Here is a 21,085-nt window from a genome sequence, read left to right on the forward strand (position 1 = left end):
CAGAATCAAGAACAAAGCAAGGATATAAAACTTTTACCACTCCTATTCAACATCTTACATTGACTAGTCAGTACAATAAAGCAAGGGGGAAAAAAGCATAGAAATTGGAAAGGATGACATGATCATGAAAGTAGAAACCTCCAGAATCTATAAAAAGTTGGAATTAGTAAGTGAATTTAGCAAAGTTGCACAATAAAATGTCAACGTACAAAAATTAAATTGTATAGATTAATGAAAAATAAGCCATCTCTTTTTTTAAATATGATTTAAATAGCTTCTTTTTTTAAAAAAGGAAATACTTTGATATAAATCTAAGAAACATATGCAGGTGCTGTACACTTAAAAATAAAAAAAGCTAATGAAAGAAAACAAAGGATGTCTGAAAGTCTAAATAAACAGAAAAATAGATCATGCTCATGGATTGAAAGACTCAACAGAGTTAAAATGTCAATTCTTTAAAACAAAAAAATCTATAGACTTAACCCAATTTCAATAAAAACCCCAGTATTACCTATTGTGTATATTGACACATTAATTTTAAACTCTATACAGAAAGTGATAATAACTAGAATAGCAAAAATATTTTTGAAAAGAAGAAAATTCTATTTTAAGACTTACTATAAAGTGACAGTTATGACACTCAAGATAATATGGTACTGATGAAAGGAAACACATACAGATCAATGGAACCAGACAGTTCATGAATCCACACAAATACAGGCTTTTCTATTGAGGTAAAATTACATAACATAAAATTCAACATTTTAACTATTTTTAAGAGTACAATTCTGTGCTATCTTTGGAACTAAGGTCTGTAGTAATTTCCTTACTTTCATTTCTGATTTTAGTAATTTAAGGCTTTTTTTTTTTTTTTTCTGATCACTCTAGCTAAGGTTTTGTCAATTTTGTCGCCCTTTTAAATGATTTTGGTCCATTTATTTTCTCTCTTGTTTTTCTATTCTCTATCTCCACTATAACCTTGACTATTTCCTTCCTTCTACACATTTTGTGTTTAGTTTATTCTTCTTGATTAATTGATTTGAGATATTTATTTTTAATATGGGCATTTAAAACTATACATTTCTCTGAGCATATACTTCATTGCATCACATAAGTTTGGGTACAGCATGTTTATGTTTTTTGTTTTCATTTGTTTTAAGGTATTTTCCAATTTCTCTTGATTTTTTTTTCAGTCCATTGGTTGGTTGTGTTGTTACTGTCGACGTATATGTGAATTTTCCAGTTTTTCTTCTGTTATGTCAGGGACACTTTCATGGGAATTTCTCTATTTCCTTGGGCAGAGGAAGGAATTCATGAGTAGACCAGAAAAAAGCAGAACAAAGTGGAATGGATTCTGGCTGCCTATTCACAGAGCTACTTGTCTTCAACATTTAATTAAATAATTTATATTTTATTTAAATGACTCTCTCCAGCAATGACACTGACAACTACAGAGAAACTTAAGTATTTATCCTACGATAGGGGAGAGAGGTAATAATGTAGCAGAGAGAGGGGTGGGGTAACAGAAGAGAATAAAAGATAAGTAACAAAATTACAATCGTGTGGAAATTTGTATGACCAAGGTGACACTGAAGATAATTTGGCAAAAGAATTGTTATGCTAGGGGTTTTAAACACTGGCTGTGCATTTCACTCAACTTGGGGAATTGGTCAAATAATTTCCAGGCCTTCACTACAAACCACAGACCATGAAAAAAGGAAAAGACTGAAGACTTGGGTTTGTAACAAAATTTTAATGCAGTTATTCATCCAAAGATATCATTTTCAAAAGTGAACACGGAAGCCATGAGTTCAACTTCTAGGAATGGTGAAGCAGGTAATTTTAAACAATAAACACACTGAGAACTACTATAAAAATGATGCAAAAACTTTCAGTCTGTTGTAAAGCATCAGAGAACTAATAAAGAAGGACATTTTTAGCTATAATCCAGGAGCCTAACATTTGCTGCCTTTTTTTCCCTAGAAAAAAAGAATTTACCAATTCTATGAATGGCAGCAGAAATCCTGAGAAGATAAGCGAGGAACTGATAGTGGTCTCCGGGAAGTTCTCGAAGTGCTGGCTGCCCTCAGGGATGAAGGGCCGCAGACTGAGCAGCAGGAACTGGTGGCCGTCCCCGTGGAGCTGCTGCAGGTTGACGGAGAACTCGTGCACCGAGGCCCTGGTGCGGTGCTCGTGCAGCAGGGAGGCAAACTGCTTGGTCTCCTGCGATGACAGCTTGGCACGCAGCGTGAGCGTGTAGTCCTGCAGCAGCTCAGTGGCCGTGGTGCTCAGCTCGCTCCCGCAGACCATCCTGGCATGCAGTGCCATCTGTATGCAGAAGGACAAGGGCGAGACGCCCTCCATGTGCACACACTTGGAAGGAGAAAGTGCTGGCTTCTGTGTCATAGGGCTCCTTCATGTCCACCTTTGTGAGAGAGTCATCACTGTGAAGAGACAGGTGGCGGGTGGGGGTCGAGGCCCCATCAAATACGGCTCTGTCCAGGGAGTCGATGGTGGACTCTGGGTACACAGTCTGGAAGATTTGTAAAGCAGGGAGCACAGTTCTTCCGCAGCGACCTTGCTCTCTGCGGCCAGGACACCAGGCAGCACGCCTCCATGGGCCCCACTCTGCTCTCCGACGGAGTCTGTGGCAAGGCCTCTGGAACTTTCTGCACACACACTCTGGCTGGGGGAGATGCCGGGGTCCTGGGCTGTCTTCAGGATCACCAGGTGTGAGACATCCTGCACACAGGACATGGCAGTGATGTCATGGATGGGGACCCTGAGGATGGTGTCCTCCCCATCCCTCCAGGCCAGCCTGACATTGTAGGCAGACAGGCTAATCACAGCATCATGCTCCTGGGTCAAGTGTCTGGAGCTAGTGGGCTCTCTCTGCACTGTCTATGAAACGCAGGATTTCGGTCCTACCGGAGGGATTCAGCTATCGTGCTACAGACATTAACTGCCCTAAGTACTTCACCTCCTCAGTACAGTCGCTCAGCAGTCTGCTGGGCTCCACGTGCTCAGGCAGGGACAGCACCACAGTGTGCAGAGGGCACTTCTCTGTCATCTTCTCATGGGCTTTCTCGTCTCTACTCTTTTCACCTTTTAGGAATACTCATTTAAATGGTGACTCAATTCCCGGCCCATTGGAAAGTCTGAGGAGGTATTCCTTGGGGGAATTCTGGTTCCTCCCCTTCTGCCAACAGTTACTGTGCATTCCCTTCTGTTCACTTCCGATCTTGAAAAATAGTCAGATGTTAGCCCTCCCTCTTCTTGCCCTTCTAGCCCTCCTCTTCCATGTCACTGTGAGAGGCCCCTAAGGCCCGGCCCGCCCCGGGAGCCACGCCCTGCCATGGCTGCTACATGCTCACCAGGTTCCCGCGGCCGCCATGGCTCCTGCTCTGCCCGCCTGGCTGCACTCTCCTGATTAATTTCTGTCTTAGACTTTCCTAGTAGCAAGAAATAAATGGCTCTTTCTAGCAGGTACATCAGAGCGGACAGAGACTCACAGACGTCTTTTTTTTCCAGCTCACTTTGGAGTAAAGAAAGAATTGACAACACCCCTAAGGAGTATCACCTTTATCATCATTTGAATATTACGGGATCAGAGCTGTCCTGAAAGGATGCTTGAAAACATTAGCAAAATACAAAACAGGTGGAATGGCTCAATAAGAGGTGGACATTCCTGGAAACAGCTGGAAAACATTACCTAGCACTACTATCAAACGGTGTGCCACTGGTCTGAAACATAACATCAGGTATTTTTATAGGCCTATATGGTCCTACTGTAAAAACTAACACCCGGAAAAGCAGTATATTGATCCTTTAAAAAGAAAAAAAGCATCTTCTTCGACCACGGAACAGAGGAAAGATGATGCAATGAGGGACATACAAGCTTCAGGATGGCTTCAGCACTGACAGACTGAAAAGGGAAGGAAATTTCAAACAAGCCCCAAACTCAACACTCTCCCATATCTACTGAAACAGTAACAGCAGCCCCCTGACCTCAGTCACTGACTCAGGATAAATCCTTGTGACCCAGGTGAATCCTGCAGGTTTTATTCTCTATTTTGCAAGCCTGACCTGTGATCAGTGGCAATTTAGATATTAACTGGAAAAATATATTTTTATTTTCTTTAGCTGTTCAGTTAACACTACTTGTTCTATAAATAAGACTGCACTAAGCTTTGTTTTCTTCCAGAATTACTTTTCATCAGTTCTATTTAAGAACTTCCCTCTCTCTGAAACACCACATTCTCTCACTATACATTTGTTCCCAATGACAACACGGCAGCAGGAGCATTCATTCCAGCCACTGGCTTAAAATCTCTTCGGTCAAATACGTGTAAATTATCTAATCCATCGAGGTAAACTAGTCCTCTGCTACAGCAGTATTAGGAAGTCCCACCTTTATCTGTACAGCATAGAAAATAGTCATTTTTCTCAAGGGTTTAATTTTGGGCTTTTAACATGAATCAGTTTGCCAGTTATTAACAGTTCCCTCATTGGTTGCATCTCTGTAGTCAAATTAGAGATGAGGATTTTTAAACGGGTGAAAGACATGAGTGGACATGTCACCAAACCAGATACACAACTGGTCAGTAAGCACATAAAGAGACACTACTGTCATAGTCATGAGGGAGAGGCAGAGCGAGACCACATGCAGTACCACTCACACCCTCTCCAGATGGGACAGAATCAAAAGGAGGTGTTGGGAAGGTGAAGAACTGAAACACCTGACACTTGCTGACAGAAGGTAAAATGGTACTCTGGAAAATGGTTTGGTGGTTTCTTTAAAAATTAAAAACATATAAATCTGACAAAGTATCAAGGCACTAAAGCCAAAGGAAGTGTGAGGAACTGCTCTGGCCTGAAGGGGACCAAGGAGACAGGGGCTACGTGCAACATGCGCCCGCCAAGCAGAGGCCAAAGGGCAGGAAGCAGTCCCGGCTGGCGCTCCCTGCCCGACGCGCACGGCTGTGTTACGGTCCCACAGGAGTGCCGTGTGTGGTGTGCTGGGGAGACGGAGCACTGTACCAGGAACTCACTCTCATGACACAGAGAGAAACCTTTATACTCTCTTTACACTATTTCTATACATTTAAGATTGCTGAAAAAAATTGTTAAATACACAGCATTTAAAACATCTTAATTTATTACAGAAAAAAAAACCATGGCCTCCCCTTTCCACTCTCTACTCTTTTAATCACATTCTGGTTTTCTTCACAGCACCTAGCAGTGGCTGAAGCATCATGTGTGCAGGATAGTCCGCCTCCCCCTCTGAGAGTAAATCCTGCAAGCGCTGGGACTAGGTCTGGTCTCCACCCAGCTCCAGTGCCCGCACACTGGCCAGTGCACACGGTATTCATGTTTGGTAAGTTAACCTGCAGTCTTCTTATGCTTTAAAATAAAATCATTTACCATCCCTTCCCCCCAAAACACACACACATCACTTGCTCACAGCAACTCTAACCCTGTGTACCCAAAAGAAGTGAAAATGTATGTCCACATAAGAACTTAGAGATGAATGTTCATTGCAATTATTCACAACAAAAACTGGACACATTCCAAATGTTCATAATCTACTGAAGCCATCCAGTTAATTACTGTTTGATGACAAAAAGCTACAGAACCACTTGTCCTGGCAATAACATGGATGAATCTCAAAATATTATAGGTGAAGAAAACACCAGATAAAAAGCTTTTTGGAATGATGAAAATGTTCTAAAATGGCTTTGGTGAGGATTGCACAACTGTAAATATGCAGTGAACTGAACATTTAAATTTTATGAATTTTATACTATGTTGATACAGCTGTTTTAAAATAAAAAGCAGAGAACAAGGGACAGCCTCCTTCTGCTTGCTGTTTGGTCAATTTAAAAGAAGACCAGTATGGTATAAAGACAGGGATAAGCATCTGAAGGGAGCTCGTTAACCTGAAGTAATAAAGTCCAAACTGCAGATGTGGGACCTGGACAGTCAGCAGCAGTGGCAGTCTCACACTCTCACCCTGTGCCCGGTGACTCCAGACCACCTCAAAGGGAACTCAGAGTCTGCACTGGATGCCACCACCAGCGCCCCCCCAGCACCCGGGCAGGAGGCTCTGGGAGTGCCTGGGCTTGGAAACCACAAATCCATCAGTGCCAGCACAAAATGCAAACTACAGCGACAAAGTTTGAATATGTGTAGAAGACTCTGACTGGCCAAAAAAGAAACTTCACTTTCTGGGTTAGGATGTGCCACCCATTTTTCATTTCTCAACCATAGTTTTATGTCTTACAACAGATTATATAATTCTTAAGTAGGGGGGACAATCATGTTATGGCTTCAAAGTCTCTAAAATTATTCTAGGGGGCATATATAAGACAAAAGAAAAGTATCTGCTAACTGCAGGAACTGCTCAGAGGTGGTTTACCTTCATTTAATTATGATAAGAAGAATAACCCACTTTAAAAACAGGTTTGTGCATAAGCCACCTTTTTCAGTTTTCCAGATGCACAAAAATGGGGAGGGTCACTTAAAATTGAATGATTTATCAATAAACTCTGGGGGGAAAAAAAGAGTATCTTAGACCTGTGTCTGTGGTAAGTGCAATAAAAAACAGAAATGAAAGGAAACTCTTTAGAAGGAACCTAAAGCCAAGGCCTGAACAAGCCTTTTTAATCCTCTCTCCAAGCCAGCCATCCACCGACCAAGAGCTGCCTGGGGACCTGGTGCTTTGTTCACTGAAGTAGCTGAAACAGCTAGTCTGTGTGCCAGTGCAGACACACACCACTTGCTGAATTAATTAGTAACTGGGAAGCCCAGGTGGAGTCAGCGGCTCTGTCCAGAATGATCTTATATCAGTGTTTTCACAGAGTGACACAGTAACCTATTTCCTTATTAGTCTGTCTCCAACAGGACCTGCAGCATCCCTCAGGGAGGCCAGGAACAGGACCAGGGCATGGCAGAGAAGATGCTTTAACTGACAAGTCTCACCAGGAGAGGGGGCTGCCCTAGCCCACACCACTGTGGGACCCCAACCTGACAGTCACACTTCCGCAGACTCTGCACTCCAGGACGATGTCCAAGAGACTGAGGTGACAGGCCCTGGCCCCACCAGGCCCACTCACTTCCAGGGAGTGATGACCAGAGCACTAACCTGAGGCCTAGGGCTCAGCGCTCACCTATGTGTTTCATCCAATCCTCCCAGCCCTGAGGTGGGTATCGCTACCCCCTCTCCACAGGACAGAAAAACAAGCTCAGGTCACAGACAGGTGTCCAGAGCCCAGACTCTCACCCGCTCTATTGTACAGCTGCCCAGCCACGGATCAGAACATGGGCCCCAGGTAACCCGTTCTGAAGTCAGTCAGTGGGTGGTGGGTTCCTGGGTGTTTACTGTTAGGCTGCAGGACTCACATGTTATACATGTATCCACTATTACAGAGATTAAAGAATGCTGCCCAGCTTGGCTGCCACCTCCACACCGCCAGAGACAGGAAGGCAGAAGAGCCCTAAAAGCCACCCAAAGCCCCTGTCCTGCTGAAACGACCAGCGGTGGACACTGGCCCAAGCTGGATCAGATCCTCTCCCTCAGGAGTCAGAGTGTTCTGAAGACACACACCTCTGGGCAGCTAGGGTCAGCTCTCTTCTGCCAAGTGCATGGGGATATGGCAAAAGTGAACACAGAAAAAAAAAAAAACAGCTGTGCAGAGATGCAGGCTGCAACAAGATTATGTAAATGTAAAGAGGAAGGGGAGTAGCTGCCTTGGTCTAGTTTTTAGTTCCTGGTTACATCTATACCTGAAACTAACTGCTCTTCCTTTCCCTGCAATATCATCAGAAATAGCCCTGGATCTGAATCACAAACTCCCCAATTTCTACAGCCCATTTTCTACAAGCTGTGCCTCAAACGCTTTAGCACCCTTCCCCACCTTTCCCTCAGCTAGCTCCACGTCATTCTCCAGGTCCCAGCTTAAACAGCACTTCCTCCAGGAAACCCTCCCGGACTACTCCACAAAAACTTTGCTCCACTTTTTATGGGTAGAAAAGTGAGCACTCTGCACCTCACCATGTTCAGTAAGTGGGATTACTTTCCTGTTACGCTGTAAACACCAAAGTGTAAAAACTACTTCAATTCTATTTCATAGCACACAAGCCAGGTACACACTCAATAACATTACTAAATGAATGAAAATCAAGAAACTGATGGAGAACGTAGGAGCAGTGAGAAAGATAAACACAGGTAAACACTCTTCTGAGAAAAGTGAAGCTGCTTTGACCCTACCTCCCTCACCCCTTCCAAGTTTCTGGTTCCTCCCTCTTGCATCTCCACAACAGGCCCAAGCTAGTCATGACAGTCTTTTTATACCTTGGTGCCAACAAACTCATGAACCCAGGCTGCAGGAAGCACGTTTCCAGGTAACTCGCTGTAACACAGGGAAGTCTATAGTAAAAGGAAAGGAATCACCCCTGCAGTGTGATATTTTCTACTATTGAAAGCATGTATTTTTTCAACTCTGATCTTTGGTTAAGTATCACTTAGGAACCAGAGATGCTCTACCACCTCCTAGTTGGGTATTTGTAGGCAAATTAAGTAACCTTGCTGGGTCTCAAATTTCCAATTTCCTTTCAAATTTCAGCCAGCACACGAGGCTGGGGAGCCTTGTTCCCATTCTGGGGGGTCCCTGGGTGCCAGGCTCCCGGCCTCCACCCCACCCCCCGCGCACCCTCCCCGTGCCCAGCCAGCGCCGCCAGGGAAGAGCCGGGAGCAGCGCCGCAGTCCGAGCGGCCCGGCCCCTCCCCCCGACACCCGCGGCGCACGGACAGCGGGGCAGCCCGGCTGGGATGGGGCGGGCTCGGGGTTGGGGTCTCGGGGCCGGCCCGACGGCGCAGCTGGGCCCACGGTGCAGCTGCGTCCGCCGAGGCCAGGCGGGGGCGGACACTCACCACAGCACGCCGTGGGAGCCCTCGCCCAGATCGCAGGTTGCTGGAGCGCGGCCCACTTCGAGCACCAGCCCGCGGACCGCCTGGGGGCCCGCGCCCGCCGCCGCCATGCCAGACACGAAGCTCCGGGGCCGCCACTCGGCCCACGCCACGCCTTGCAGAGGGACCGCGCCGCCGCCGCTGCTGCCGCCGCCACCACCGCTGCAGCCGCCACCGCTGGCGGGTGGGAGCAGGGCCGGAGCCCCGGGGGAGACCCGCAGAGCCGCCACCCGCTCGATCAACTGCCGCCTGCCCACCTGACAAAGTGACCATTGGGTGGGTGGAGGGAGGGGCGCGGCAGAGGAGGGCGCCGGGGCGGGGCCGGGCAGCGCGCAAGGATTGGCTCTCGTGGCCTGTGGGCGGGGCTGCGCGCTCAGGGCGGGGACACATGTATAAACTGCTGTCTACCCAGATTTCAGAGTAATAGTGGGTCTATACTAGAGATCAGTAACCAAGATCATTCAGACGTCAGGTGGCAGTTGGGTATGAGTCTCCATTACGGGGGGCAGGTCAGGTCTGAAGATAAACATTTGGGAGTCACCAACATGTAGAAGGATTCTGTGAAAAGGATGAGCTCACTTCAGTGGATACAATAAACAGAGACTAAAAAGGGTCCAGCACTAAACTCCAGAGGTCTTTCAAATGTCTGTGTAGGTCAGGGAGAACTGAAGCGGGAAGTGAGTACCTCCACGTCCTCACTGCCTTTCATCTATTTCCATGTCCTGTTCTTTCTGCTAAATCCTCTTCCTCTTCTTTACCTGCCTAACTCCTACTCGTCTAGATCCAGCTCAAACGCCATGTCCTCTATAGATTTCCTCATACTCTCTGATGGACAGTTGACCATGCTCCCCTATATAATTTGTTACAACGGTCCTGGGACCGCTGTAACAAGTTACCACCAATTGAGTAGCTTAAGACAACAGAAATGTCCTCCCTCTTGGTCCTGGAGACCAGAAGCCTGAAGTTCAGGTGTCAGCAGGACTGGGCTCCTTCTAAAACCCGGAGGGGAGAAGGTTTCCCAGTAGCCTGACGCATCCCTTCTAGAGGCCCTGAGCACCCCTTGGCTTGCAGCAACATCCCTCCAGTCTCTGCCTCCATCTTTCCAGGGCCTTTCTCCCTTGTGTCTGTGTCTCTCCTCCCTGTGTCTGTTATTAGGACAGTTGTCTTTGGATTTAGGGCCAACACTGACCACCCAGGATGATCTTATCCCTGGAGTCTTAGTTTAATTTTACTAGCAAATGTAATTTGGTTAAAGAATTGGTGTTTGGTAAAAAAAAAGACAACCTTTGGTAATAAGGTAACAGTCAATGGTTCTGGGATGAGAATGGAGGCATATCCTTCTGGGGACACTATTCAACCCACTGGCCCTCTGAGTTTATTCATCTCTTTGTAGTTACCATCAATACAGCACATGATGGAGACACGTAACAGTTTCTACTCCAATGAAACATACACACTCTACAGGGAAGATCTCTCTCCTAGGGAGAGAAAACTGGTTGGGAAAGCAGAAATGATTACTCTTTTTATGGCTAAAGTATAGATATACACTAAGTACATAAACTAATATACTGCATGTCTTTGATACTGAAATTTAGTAATAGGGGGAAATTAGGAAAAAAATGTCGAAGAGGCCTCAGGGGATGGGAGGTGGGGGTTTATGGTGAAAAAAGAAGTTTGAGAAACACTGACCTGGAATATTCTTGCCCAAATGTAGTTCCCATGCCCCTGTAATTCCCATACATAGCCCACACGCGTACTCACACACTAACCATTCCAACAGCACCAGCAAAGGGGGCCAAAAATACAAAATATGGCTCGGATGAGTAAGCAACAAACACACTTGCCATTCACAAGTTCCTAGATGCGCATTTAGATTTAACTGGAGCTGCCAGCACAGCCTCCAGCAAGAGCCCAGGCTAAGCCCTCCTCACCCCCCAGTGAATCTGCCCTCCGTCTGCCTCTGCCCCACGCCCACACGATGAAAGCATTTTGAATTATAAACAGGCACCTATTTAACCACTTAAAGTCTCAAAATCTAACGATTTGAAATACCATAACTGCAGCCATTGCTCCCTTGAGAACTCTATCATATTTAAACAGAATTTCAGTTACCAGAAAAAACTCTTTATAGACAGGAAAAGGGAGGGGTAGTGATGGGGTGGGAAATGCACTGATTTAATGTTTTATCAAGAGGAAAAGTGAGTGGAGAGAAAGGCTTGCAGAACATCAGTCCCCAGTGCGGTGAATTTAGTAAGGCAGAGAGCAGTGCAAACTGGAAGGCTTAAAAGTCTGAAGTTTAAACATCGCTTTTGTTTTCCCAAGCTCTAGATATTAATAACACCTTTGTGCAAATTATAAGTCTTCCCTTTTGGGAAGACAAAGGGGAAATTACACATTTGCATAAATCGATTGCAATTCTGATGGCATTTCCAGCTTCCTTTCCTCTGTGCCATGTTCCTGGACCAACAAAAGACATGACCTCATTACACGGGACGTCCCTTCCACTGCACAGTGTTTGAAACTCTCGCTTTCCTTCCCACAGCATCTATGTCTCTTGTTCCTCCTTACAGTAGCTGCAGGTGCTCTGGTCCATGTCTCCATCACCGTGTTCCTGAAATGCAACTACTCACTCGCTAGCCTCTCTGGTTTTAGTCTCTATTCTCCAAGCCATCCAGAATGCTTTCTCTCTACTGTCTACCAGACTCTTTTCCATCACGACAATTCTCTGCTCAGGAATCATCTTGGGGTCCCCTGCTTCCTATAAAATGAAGCCTAAGTCCCCAGCTGGGTTCTAAGGGCTCTCCACATGTGCTGGGACATCCCCCATGTCCTCTTCTCCTGGGCACTTGCCCTTCTCTGTGGCCACTTCAGAATCTTCCCTATGCCCCATCACAAAGTCATCTCTTTATCTCCAGGGATCCATCATTTCCCCGAAGTGCCTTCTCCTTTCCTGCTGTTCACCCTACTCTCTCCTCTCCCTCAAAGTCTGGCTCAGACCCCACCTTTGTCACAAGCTTTGGACATTCCTGCCCAGTCTTGAGAAGGAGGTTTAACACTGAACCCTGTTCTGCCCCAGAACTTCACACCTAGCATCCAGCAAGGAGCTTCCTGTCTGGTGAAGGAATGAGATGTCACATTACATGGTATCCCTCACAGGCCTGTACCAGATAGTAAGAAATAGTGTTGGGGTTGCTTTGTTCATATATTTCCACCAGTAGAACATCATTGACCACCATTTATTAAGTATCTACCACTTGCCAGCTTACATAGGAATTTATATCCTTTAATCCTCACAGACAACACTGCGCACTCGTGATATTTTTCAGCCTGGAAATATGAGAAAGGGGAGGATATCGGGAAGGAAGTGCATGTTTTTCTAATTCCACCTGTGCCCTTGACTCTCTGTAGAGTTCAATCATTGTCACTGCACTTGCTGTCTTTCTAGGTGATCATCAGTCACCAGGTATTTCAACCCCATGTTTCAGATAAAGAAATTAAAGCTCAGTGGTGTTAATAACTCATTCAAAAGCAATCACTAATGGGTGCAGACCTGAAAATTGATTTTCTATCTGTCTTTCCACTCCTGTGCCACTGCAGACAAGCAGTCATCACTGAGGTCTGCACAACTTCTCTTCTTCATCTGTATAATGGGAAGAGTAACTTGGATATTTTCCAACTTGGCTCTAAAATGGTGACAGTGCTTGAAAAATCTCTCAAGCATCGTTAGCTTTGTCTTAAATACCATTGCTGGAGACTGGAAAGCCAGCCTTCATTCATCCAAGCTGCATGAAGCCAGGAAGAAACCCTCACCTACTGAGACCTGTGAATGTCACTTTCCAGGAGGAAACAGCTTGCTGCAATATTATTTACTTCTGATGTGCATCATGCATGAACCAAGACATGCATGAACCAAGACAACTGTTCCTGCCCCTGTGTGGTCCTCTCAGTGCATCCGTGGTCCTATCACATAAAAGCACATTTAGGCTGCTTTTGATCTGAAGTTGTGTGGGTGCATGTGTGTGAGTGTGTGGGTGTGTGTTAAAATAAACTAGGCACATCTTCCTCTTCTCTTGATTAGTGTCACTGGTAAAATACAGAGTCATAAGGTTTAGGGCAGCAACAATAGGAGAAATCAAATTCTCTCCTTCAATACACAGAGAACAAATTGTCATGCATTCAGGTATTCGACAGTGAAGTAACTGACCCTTTGACTTCCTCCTCCTTCACGTGTGGAGTCTGCACTGTTATGCACAGACTCGGCCATTATCACCTCTCCCTCCCTGCTTTTCCACAGTGGGAAACTTTTAGTCACACGTATCAGAAAAGAAGTATGGTCTAGGGCAATGGTTTTCTCTACTTTCCTTTTACAGCAGAAAATTTCCTTTCTTTCCAACTAAAATTTAATGTGGAATCCTACCATGTAAAACAGATTATGGTATCTATGGAGTTAAATTTTTATTTTTCACGTCATAAATTCAACCCAATGTGAACGTTTTGAAAAACACAAAAATTTTAAATCAGGATTATGGATGACAGGTGCGGTCATATGCACATCAGGATTCAATTTCTACATTTTGTGTCAGCTGTGAATTATCAGGGAAATCCTAATCCAAATGGATAAATAGTAGCATACTTGCTCAAACAATTTCACTTGAACAAATATATGAAGCTCTGTACTAAAGTAAAATAAAATTAAAAGAAATAAAATACAAAACAAGAAACGGCGTTGAGCTGTCGCTGTACTAATCACTGATCTAGCAATAAGAATTTAGGATACTTCCCAAAGCCTGTGGGAGAAGATTTAATCTGAGACCTGCTTAAGAACGTGTTAGTCTAGCAGCCCACCTTGACATTGCTGGCGGGACCTTGACTATTATCACTCGGCACAGCAAACATCTGAATCATGTGTATGTGCGTGCTTGTGTGTGTGTATGTGTGTTTATTGTAAGTTGATCAGAAAAAATATTTTTAAATGGCAAGAGATGAGAATCAAATTGATGTGGAACTCTTGAATTAATGGTCTCCAATGAACTTTAAATTCTGGACAGCACAATGTGACAACACTTTTTCTTAAGTACAGGGAAGCAGCTAGAGTGGATCTGGGCCCAGAATCACCAAATGTGGGCTGTAGACAAATTTAAAGCTCAGTGGGCCATACACAGGGCAGCGAGACTCATCACCAGCTCTTGAGTGGTCAGCAGGTGTGGAGAGCTCAGTCTACACCTCAGCAAGAGAGGGTCATCCCAGTGCATCTTTATAGAACTTGACTATGCCTATGCCTTTCAAAACCATCAGTGGGACCCCCAAAGTATGCATCAGCTATTTCAACTTATCTTTCTGCGTAAGAGTCTTCACAACGTAGCCGGGCATTAACTCATGCCAAAAGCCCCAGTGCGATTTCCTTCCCTTGCCCTCTGAATTGACCTTCTTATTTATCTTCACAGCCATTATTTTGGGAGCAAATTAAATATCAATACCTCTCAATAAGTTTTCTGGAACCAACCTTATTATATTCTCCAGGCAGGAATGTCATTGGCATAGCTGTGTTCATTTGTTATTGCCATCAACAGAATTGGTTAAGCCACCACTGACTAAGCACCTACAACAAGCCAGCTTGGGCATGCATTTATGACATTTAACCCTCCCAAGCAACCCTGAGTTGCAGTGATATTTAGTCCACATTATGAGCTTGGAGTAGCTATACAACCTCCCTAGATGTCGCACATCTGCAATGGCAAAGTAAAACGCAAACCCAAGTTTGCTGGCTCTAAGACCTGCCCTATTTCCATCTTCTCTGCTATTTTCTTTCCCTAAACTCTCCTCTCCTATCATCTTTGTAGATACATTGGGAAATGCGTTTATCAAAACTTATGGCAAATAAGGGTTCCCATGTGTTTTGTCTCCTGCTTGGAATTCTGAGAACTTCCTGAAGATGCAAATGGTATCTAAACCAGACAGTTGGGTCTGCAACATAGTTGTAGCTCAGAAACTCATTGACTGAATTTAATCTAAATGGAAAGAACCACTTAACTGTTGTCTAAAAGTAGTAATACTATCTCATCTATTCATCTGTCTCCAGGCAAGAACAGCAAACAATCCATTTTGGATAGAAAATGTTCCTGCTTTTAATGATAATTACCGCGTTGTAGTCCTAAGACTGTTCCTGCGGTCTGGATCGAGGTTTCTCAAGGAGAGGTGTTACTCTAGGGGATGAATAGGGCTCCATGCCCCAGATGTTTAGCAAACTCTGCACATTAAACTCACCCTATTGGAAGCATTAGCGTCAGCATATTAAATACTCTCAGAAGTAAAGAAAACGAATTCATCTTGTTCAGCTTTCTATTTCTCAAATTTGTATTTATATCACATTTTGAAAGGTTAAAGTAAAAGAAAAAGACCCAACATGGAATCAGATTTGTTCTTCCCTATTACACTTCCATGGCTCCTGCATGACTCAGAGTAACAGCCAAGCTCTCACACTGGCCCATAGTCCTACAAGAGCGGCTCTCCTCACCTTGCTGAGCTTATCTCTGACTACCTGCCAGGTTCACTCTGCTCCCACCTCTGGCATTCTTGCTGGTCTCTGAGCATGCTAGACATGTTCCACCCCAGGGCCTTTGCATCTACTGTTGTCTCAGCTTGAAATGCTGTTTCCCTTCTAGTCATGCGTGCCTTGCTTTCTCACTTCCTTCGAGCCTTTGTTCAGATGTTACCCTGACCATCACCTGCAGCCTTGCCCCATCACTCCTCACCCCCTTCCTCTGCTGTTTCTTTCTGAAGCACTTATCAACTTCTAAGATACCTTATGGGTCACCTACTATTTTGGGGTGTTTTTTGTCTGTCTCCCCTTTCACTAGAATGGAAGCGTCCTGAGGCCAGGGACGCCGGAGGTGGTGTGCTTTCCTAAATCCCCAGGATAAACGCATCTGAGATTCCTAGAGCTGGATGAAAACCCGGAGTGAGTGGGCACTTGGGTGATTCCCCTTTATACAGACCTTTGGGGTTGGGCACAGGCAGTGACAGGACTTGGTGAGTTATTGTCAATATTGCAAAAAGCCCAACACCCCCACCCCCACCCACCATGAAGCTTCATGACAAACTAAACGTCACACTCCTCTGCTTCCAGCTGAAATGATCTCAGCTCAGTGTGTTAACTCTGATTATGTAAGTCTGGTCAGAATCTCTGGCTACCAGTTACAAATGTCTTTGATTTTTAGACTTGGGGAAATGAATTAATTATCAGGGAATAAATGTAGATTAGTAGATGTTTTCAAAAATCTGGACTCTGTGGTGGGGGAGGGGCAGCCAAAGGGGGCAAGCCCTTCATGTCCCTCGTACAAGATGAAGACTTTGAGGCTCTGGAAGATTGAGTCACTCTCTCAGGGTCGCACTGTGAGTCCCTGGCAAAACAGTGACTAGAACCCAAATCTTTGATTCCCAGCCCTGTGTTGCTGTAATCAAAGACACGGTTTGCTACAGAGGAGACTTACCCATGCTCTCTATAGTATTTGCATAACACGTTACAGTAAGAACTGAGCCCCAACCAAGATTCTCAGCAGGGAAATAACACATTTAATCAGGGTTCTATGTATACTTTCATTCTGAAGGTTAGGTTAAGTCTCACTGCCTTGATTGTGGGTGCTGCCGGCCTACACATAGAAAGTGTTTACTGAGCTGGGTTCCCTGGGGTGAAATTTAAACAAAGCACATCCAAAGCACATTTCATGTCCTGAAAAGGCATGAACATCTTTACTGAGAGCCAGGTCTTTTCCTTGAAACAAATAAATGGTTATCCTTAAGGATAAACAGTCAGCTAAGACACAAAGAGTCCTTCTTCTGTGCCCTTAGAGGAATTTATTCATTTTAGTTTTTAAACCTAATGAATATAAATATACCTAGAAATACAAAATGAAGAGCTTCTGTGTACTCCAGAGCATCATCGTGTGCGTTACACGATTTGATCCTTAGCAGAATCCTGCAGAGCTGGAAAGGCAGATATGCATATCTCTGTTTTACACAAAAGGAAGCTGAAAGCACCCAGGGGTTCAAAGACCCACCCAAGGTCTAACTTATTAGTGAAGGAAAACACTAGAATGGAAGATAGAGGGCATTTTCCTCATCCCTCAAGCTCAGCGCATGCACCACAGTGCCACCTACTGAATCAAGCACTTCATTACCAGGGAGAAGGGGGCAGGGAGCAGGGGCTCCCCCAGTGTTCTCTGTACTCCCTCTCAGATAGCACTGATGGTCTGAGATTCAAGCCAAAAACAGGAAATGGTTTCAGATTTTACAGATCATGAAGGGAATGGAAAGAATCTGTCCAGCTCCCCCATTAATGTGGAAAGAGGGCTGAGCTCTCTCTTCTGACCCTGCTGCCTGGAATCTGCAATGGGGCATCCCACCCAGAGGCTGTGCTCTCCTGGGAGCTGGGTGGCAACTCCACCTCTTACTGGGTCTGTGGCCTTGGGCAAGTCACTCTACACTCCAGGGTGAAGAGTCTGCATCTAAGAGAGAGATGGGGGAGAGAAAGGGGGCAGAGGGAGAGAATCTTGTATGGGACTGGTGCAGCGTAACTGGAGAATGCTGGAATAGAAGGAACAAAGGTGACTGACTTTAGAAACTCCTGGAAGGAAGAAAGAAGGCGGCAGGAAGGGAGTGGGAAAAGCGGTTGACTTTGAGTGAGAAGGGCAGGAAGGAGGGGAGGATTCTGGGCAGTTGCTGTGAGGATGCTGTGGCTGGGGGAGGAGTCCAGATAACTGTTTTTGAATTCATCAGTGACAATAGAACAACTCCTGGAATCAACGCAAATGACAGTGGCAGTCATTTACACAAACCCACAAGGACAGTACGAGGCCAAGTGCTCATCTACCACGGGTCTGCGCACATGCCTGTCCACAATTCTCGAAGTCCCTGAAGAACAAAAATGGCCATGATCACCTTTGACCCTTCCTCTCTTCTATCTTTATTCCTCACATACTGTTTCACTTTTCTTCCTCCTCTATTCTCTATTTATATTCATTTAATAAAAATGAGTTAGATAACCACTTTATCTGCTTATGGCCCATATTAACCCCTTGGTGGAGGCGCATCAGGGCAGTCTGCATCTCAACTAAAGTCACTTCTGCACCTGTAGCCAACAGGCAGCGCAGCTGGAGCCGACTCACGTGTCTGTTGCTTGGTGCTGGCTCTAGGCAGATCCCCATCTCTTCAGCAAGCAAGCCCGGCTGCCTTCATACGGTGGAGGAAGAGTTCCCAACAGCAAGATGCTTGTCATGAGTCCATGTAGGGGAGGGCTGCACGAATGACCACAAAGACAATGAGTTACTCATCTCTTACTGAGGGCTGTGACCGTCATCGACCACACACGATACTCAAGACTCAAGACAGCATTCCTACCATGCACCTACTCTTCTTCATGAGTTGTTAACCCTCCCTTCTTTAGACCAGCATTTTCCACAGGGTATTAAGAAATCTGGTAGGGAGTATTTGTAAAATAATCATTGATTTTTCTCCCCACATATTTCTTGCCTCTATCTTACTCCATCTTAACCTGTCTTAAGAGACAGATCATTCCTCAGAGAACAGAAGTTACACAAGAATATAAGGAATAACAGAGCCATTCGTTGCCTATGAGTTTTAACATTCAGTTTTGTAAGAAACAAAAACAATTCATGCATGAAGATTTAGGTGGGAATCTCATGGGGAAAGCCCAGAACAACGAGGTGTACAGGACATGGGCACCGTTTCCTGAATAGAAAACAAGAGGAATCAGGAAGCCCTCACAGAACAGCGAACTCGCATCTCTAAGACAGAGCCTGGTAGAGTCACACAGAACTTCCTGCACCTCAACACGGAACAGATCAGGGAAAACAGTTCCCATCAGTCTCACAATGGAAGGGAAGGAGTAACGTCACTGGATGTGATGAGACAGCTCTCAGCAACACTTGTGCAGGCCAGCTCCCCAGGACCAGGCAGCAACTAGGACAGCTCAGCAGGCACCCAGGGTACTCAGACAACACAGAGGGCCAGGGAAGCGTCATTCCACATCCCACCACCTCCTAACTTCTTGGCAGTAGAAGACTCCAAAACACACATACACTTATGGAGAAAATGGAGAGGTCTTGCATTGTTACCAATTTGGGAACAAAGAATTAAGCTGTAAATCAAGTGAGTGATTTAAAATTATACATCAGTCCCCATCTTACATAAATCAGTTTGTAGACACACTGGCAGTAGTATATGGGATACGTGGTCCCCACATTGTTTTCCTAGACAGTGTTCCGTGGTCAAATGTGTTTGGGAAATGCTGTCTTTTCCTTTAGGACATCAAAGTGCCCATTAACATGTTAATGTCTTAGAGAAAACCCAGAGTAAAGACACCCGGTATTTCCCCATTGATTTGACCTGGGAGAGTCTTTTGGAGAAACTGTTCATCAACGATCCTGGGAAGACATATTAGTAAGCATTGCTCTCAATTTATCTTAAGTCATAATTTTACTCTTTCACTCACCTACTCAAAAAACCTTCAGAGTTTCAATGGATCTTTAAATTTGGTTTTCAGAAACATTTCTTTTTTAAGAGCCTCTGCAATGCAACCTGCCCTAGTCATCAGTTGTCACTGTTTCCCTGTGTAGCTCCTTTCCTTCAGCTATGTCACACTCTTCACTCTCCTGAACAAGATACATTCGTATTGCTAAGTATAATTCTCAACTCCCCGTGGTCACTACACGCCCACAAACTAGGTGGCTATTTGGGTTCTACTCTCCCAGAAATGTCACAGAGCTGACCCTGACCATTCCAGCTCAAACTAGCTGTTCTTTGATAACGCACGAGCATGTCACCCTGTTACAAGTTGGCTTCTGTGGTGCTTTGCCCCGGCAGCAATGATGCCAGTATGTTTACACATCATTCAACAAATCCAAACTCCTGTGGTAAATGATTGTATTTTGCGTTAGTTTTATATTACTTTCAGTGGTTGGCTAAATGCCTACCCCTAAAACTGAATGAACATGTGCACTTTTCTGGGAGTAGAAATTTTACATACATTGGGAATGACTGCAAATTTTAAAACTAAAGATGCAGAACACAGCACACATGGGACTTCAGTGGGTGGCAGTAAGACATCAGTTGGACTAAGTTTGTTAGAGAGCACATCACAGTGTTCACTGTTCACAAGTCCTAGGACGTACTATGTCTATTCATCATGTAAAAACTGTGGTATTGGTGCAATGTATTTGGGAAGAATTGCATGCGTCTGTGAAATTCCTTTTAAATAGCAATAATTCCACAATTAAAGGGACAAAAAAACATGGCTGGACAATACACTTGTCGAGCCAAGAAAGATATGCAAAAGTCCCTCAAATATGAAAAGGAGACAGAAATCACAGTAGGTAAAGAAAAGCTGAAATTCAACTAATTTGTCCAATGCAACTCCTACAGGATATTCTTGCCATGGGAAAATAGTTAATAAATCTTTGTTTCACCTTCAGGATACTCAAGCACAATATATCCTTGAAAAAGTCAATTTACTAACTTTATGAAAGATGCTACAAACTGACAAACTGTAAAATGACCAAACTGTCTAATCTAGAATGAAGATAAGGCAATTAGGTTTTCTGATAGTGGTCTTTATCACTGCTTTTAAGATCTGTGTAATCATCCGTCAACCTGTACTTAGTGGTGTAGTTAAGATTAAACATTTTCAAAATTGTATTCCAGAAAGAAAGCTATTGATAGGCTATTTTTATTTGAAAAAACTGATTTTCTCGGTCATTAATTACTGTGATATGCTGAACGGCATATATAAATATGTATATATATATTCCATTGAATATATTTATATGTTATAAAATATATATTATACATAAATTTATATATGTTTACACACTCTACTTTTTATTCCATAAAAGCAACATGTAAGATTTTGGGGGATAGAGTATGTAGTTGTACAAAAAGCCGTCTTTTTCCAGAAAACATTAGGCGATTTCTTTCCTATTTGTCTGTAACTCCTATTCTGGCCAAATGAGCCACTACGGAATCTAAAGATCTGTAATGAATGGTGACTCTATTTTTCACTTTTACGCTTTTCATGCCCGCAGCATAATTGGTGGTAGGAAGA

The 21,085-nt window shown here is 44.4% G+C and overlaps 2 protein-coding genes across 2 annotated transcripts in view; both read right to left on the reverse strand.

The window, feature by feature from the left end:
* The window catches only part of LOC105066019 (coiled-coil domain-containing protein 144A), a 74,401-nt gene extending 65,341 nt beyond the window's left edge, over nt 1–9,060 (reverse strand). The window contains exon 1 of the mRNA XM_074355788.1: nt 8,932–9,060. The gene's annotated coding sequence lies outside the window, so the exon portion shown is untranslated. The remainder of the gene's footprint in view (nt 1–8,931) is intronic.
* LOC105079105 (cerebral cavernous malformations protein 2 homolog) overlaps nt 849–21,085 on the reverse strand; it is an 83,923-nt gene continuing 63,686 nt past the window's right edge. The window contains 6 exon segments of the mRNA XM_074355793.1: nt 849–2,377; nt 2,379–2,547; nt 2,550–2,597; nt 2,600–2,640; nt 2,642–2,742; nt 18,132–18,260. Coding sequence (XP_074211894.1) covers nt 1,918–2,377; nt 2,379–2,547; nt 2,550–2,597; nt 2,600–2,640; nt 2,642–2,742; nt 18,132–18,170 — 858 coding nt within the window. The 5' untranslated portion in view covers nt 18,171–18,260 and the 3' untranslated portion in view covers nt 849–1,917.

The sequence above is a fragment of the Camelus bactrianus genome, chromosome 31 (genome assembly GCF_048773025.1).
Source record: "Camelus bactrianus isolate YW-2024 breed Bactrian camel chromosome 31, ASM4877302v1, whole genome shotgun sequence".
NCBI classification, from domain to species: domain Eukaryota; kingdom Metazoa; phylum Chordata; class Mammalia; order Artiodactyla; family Camelidae; genus Camelus; species Camelus bactrianus.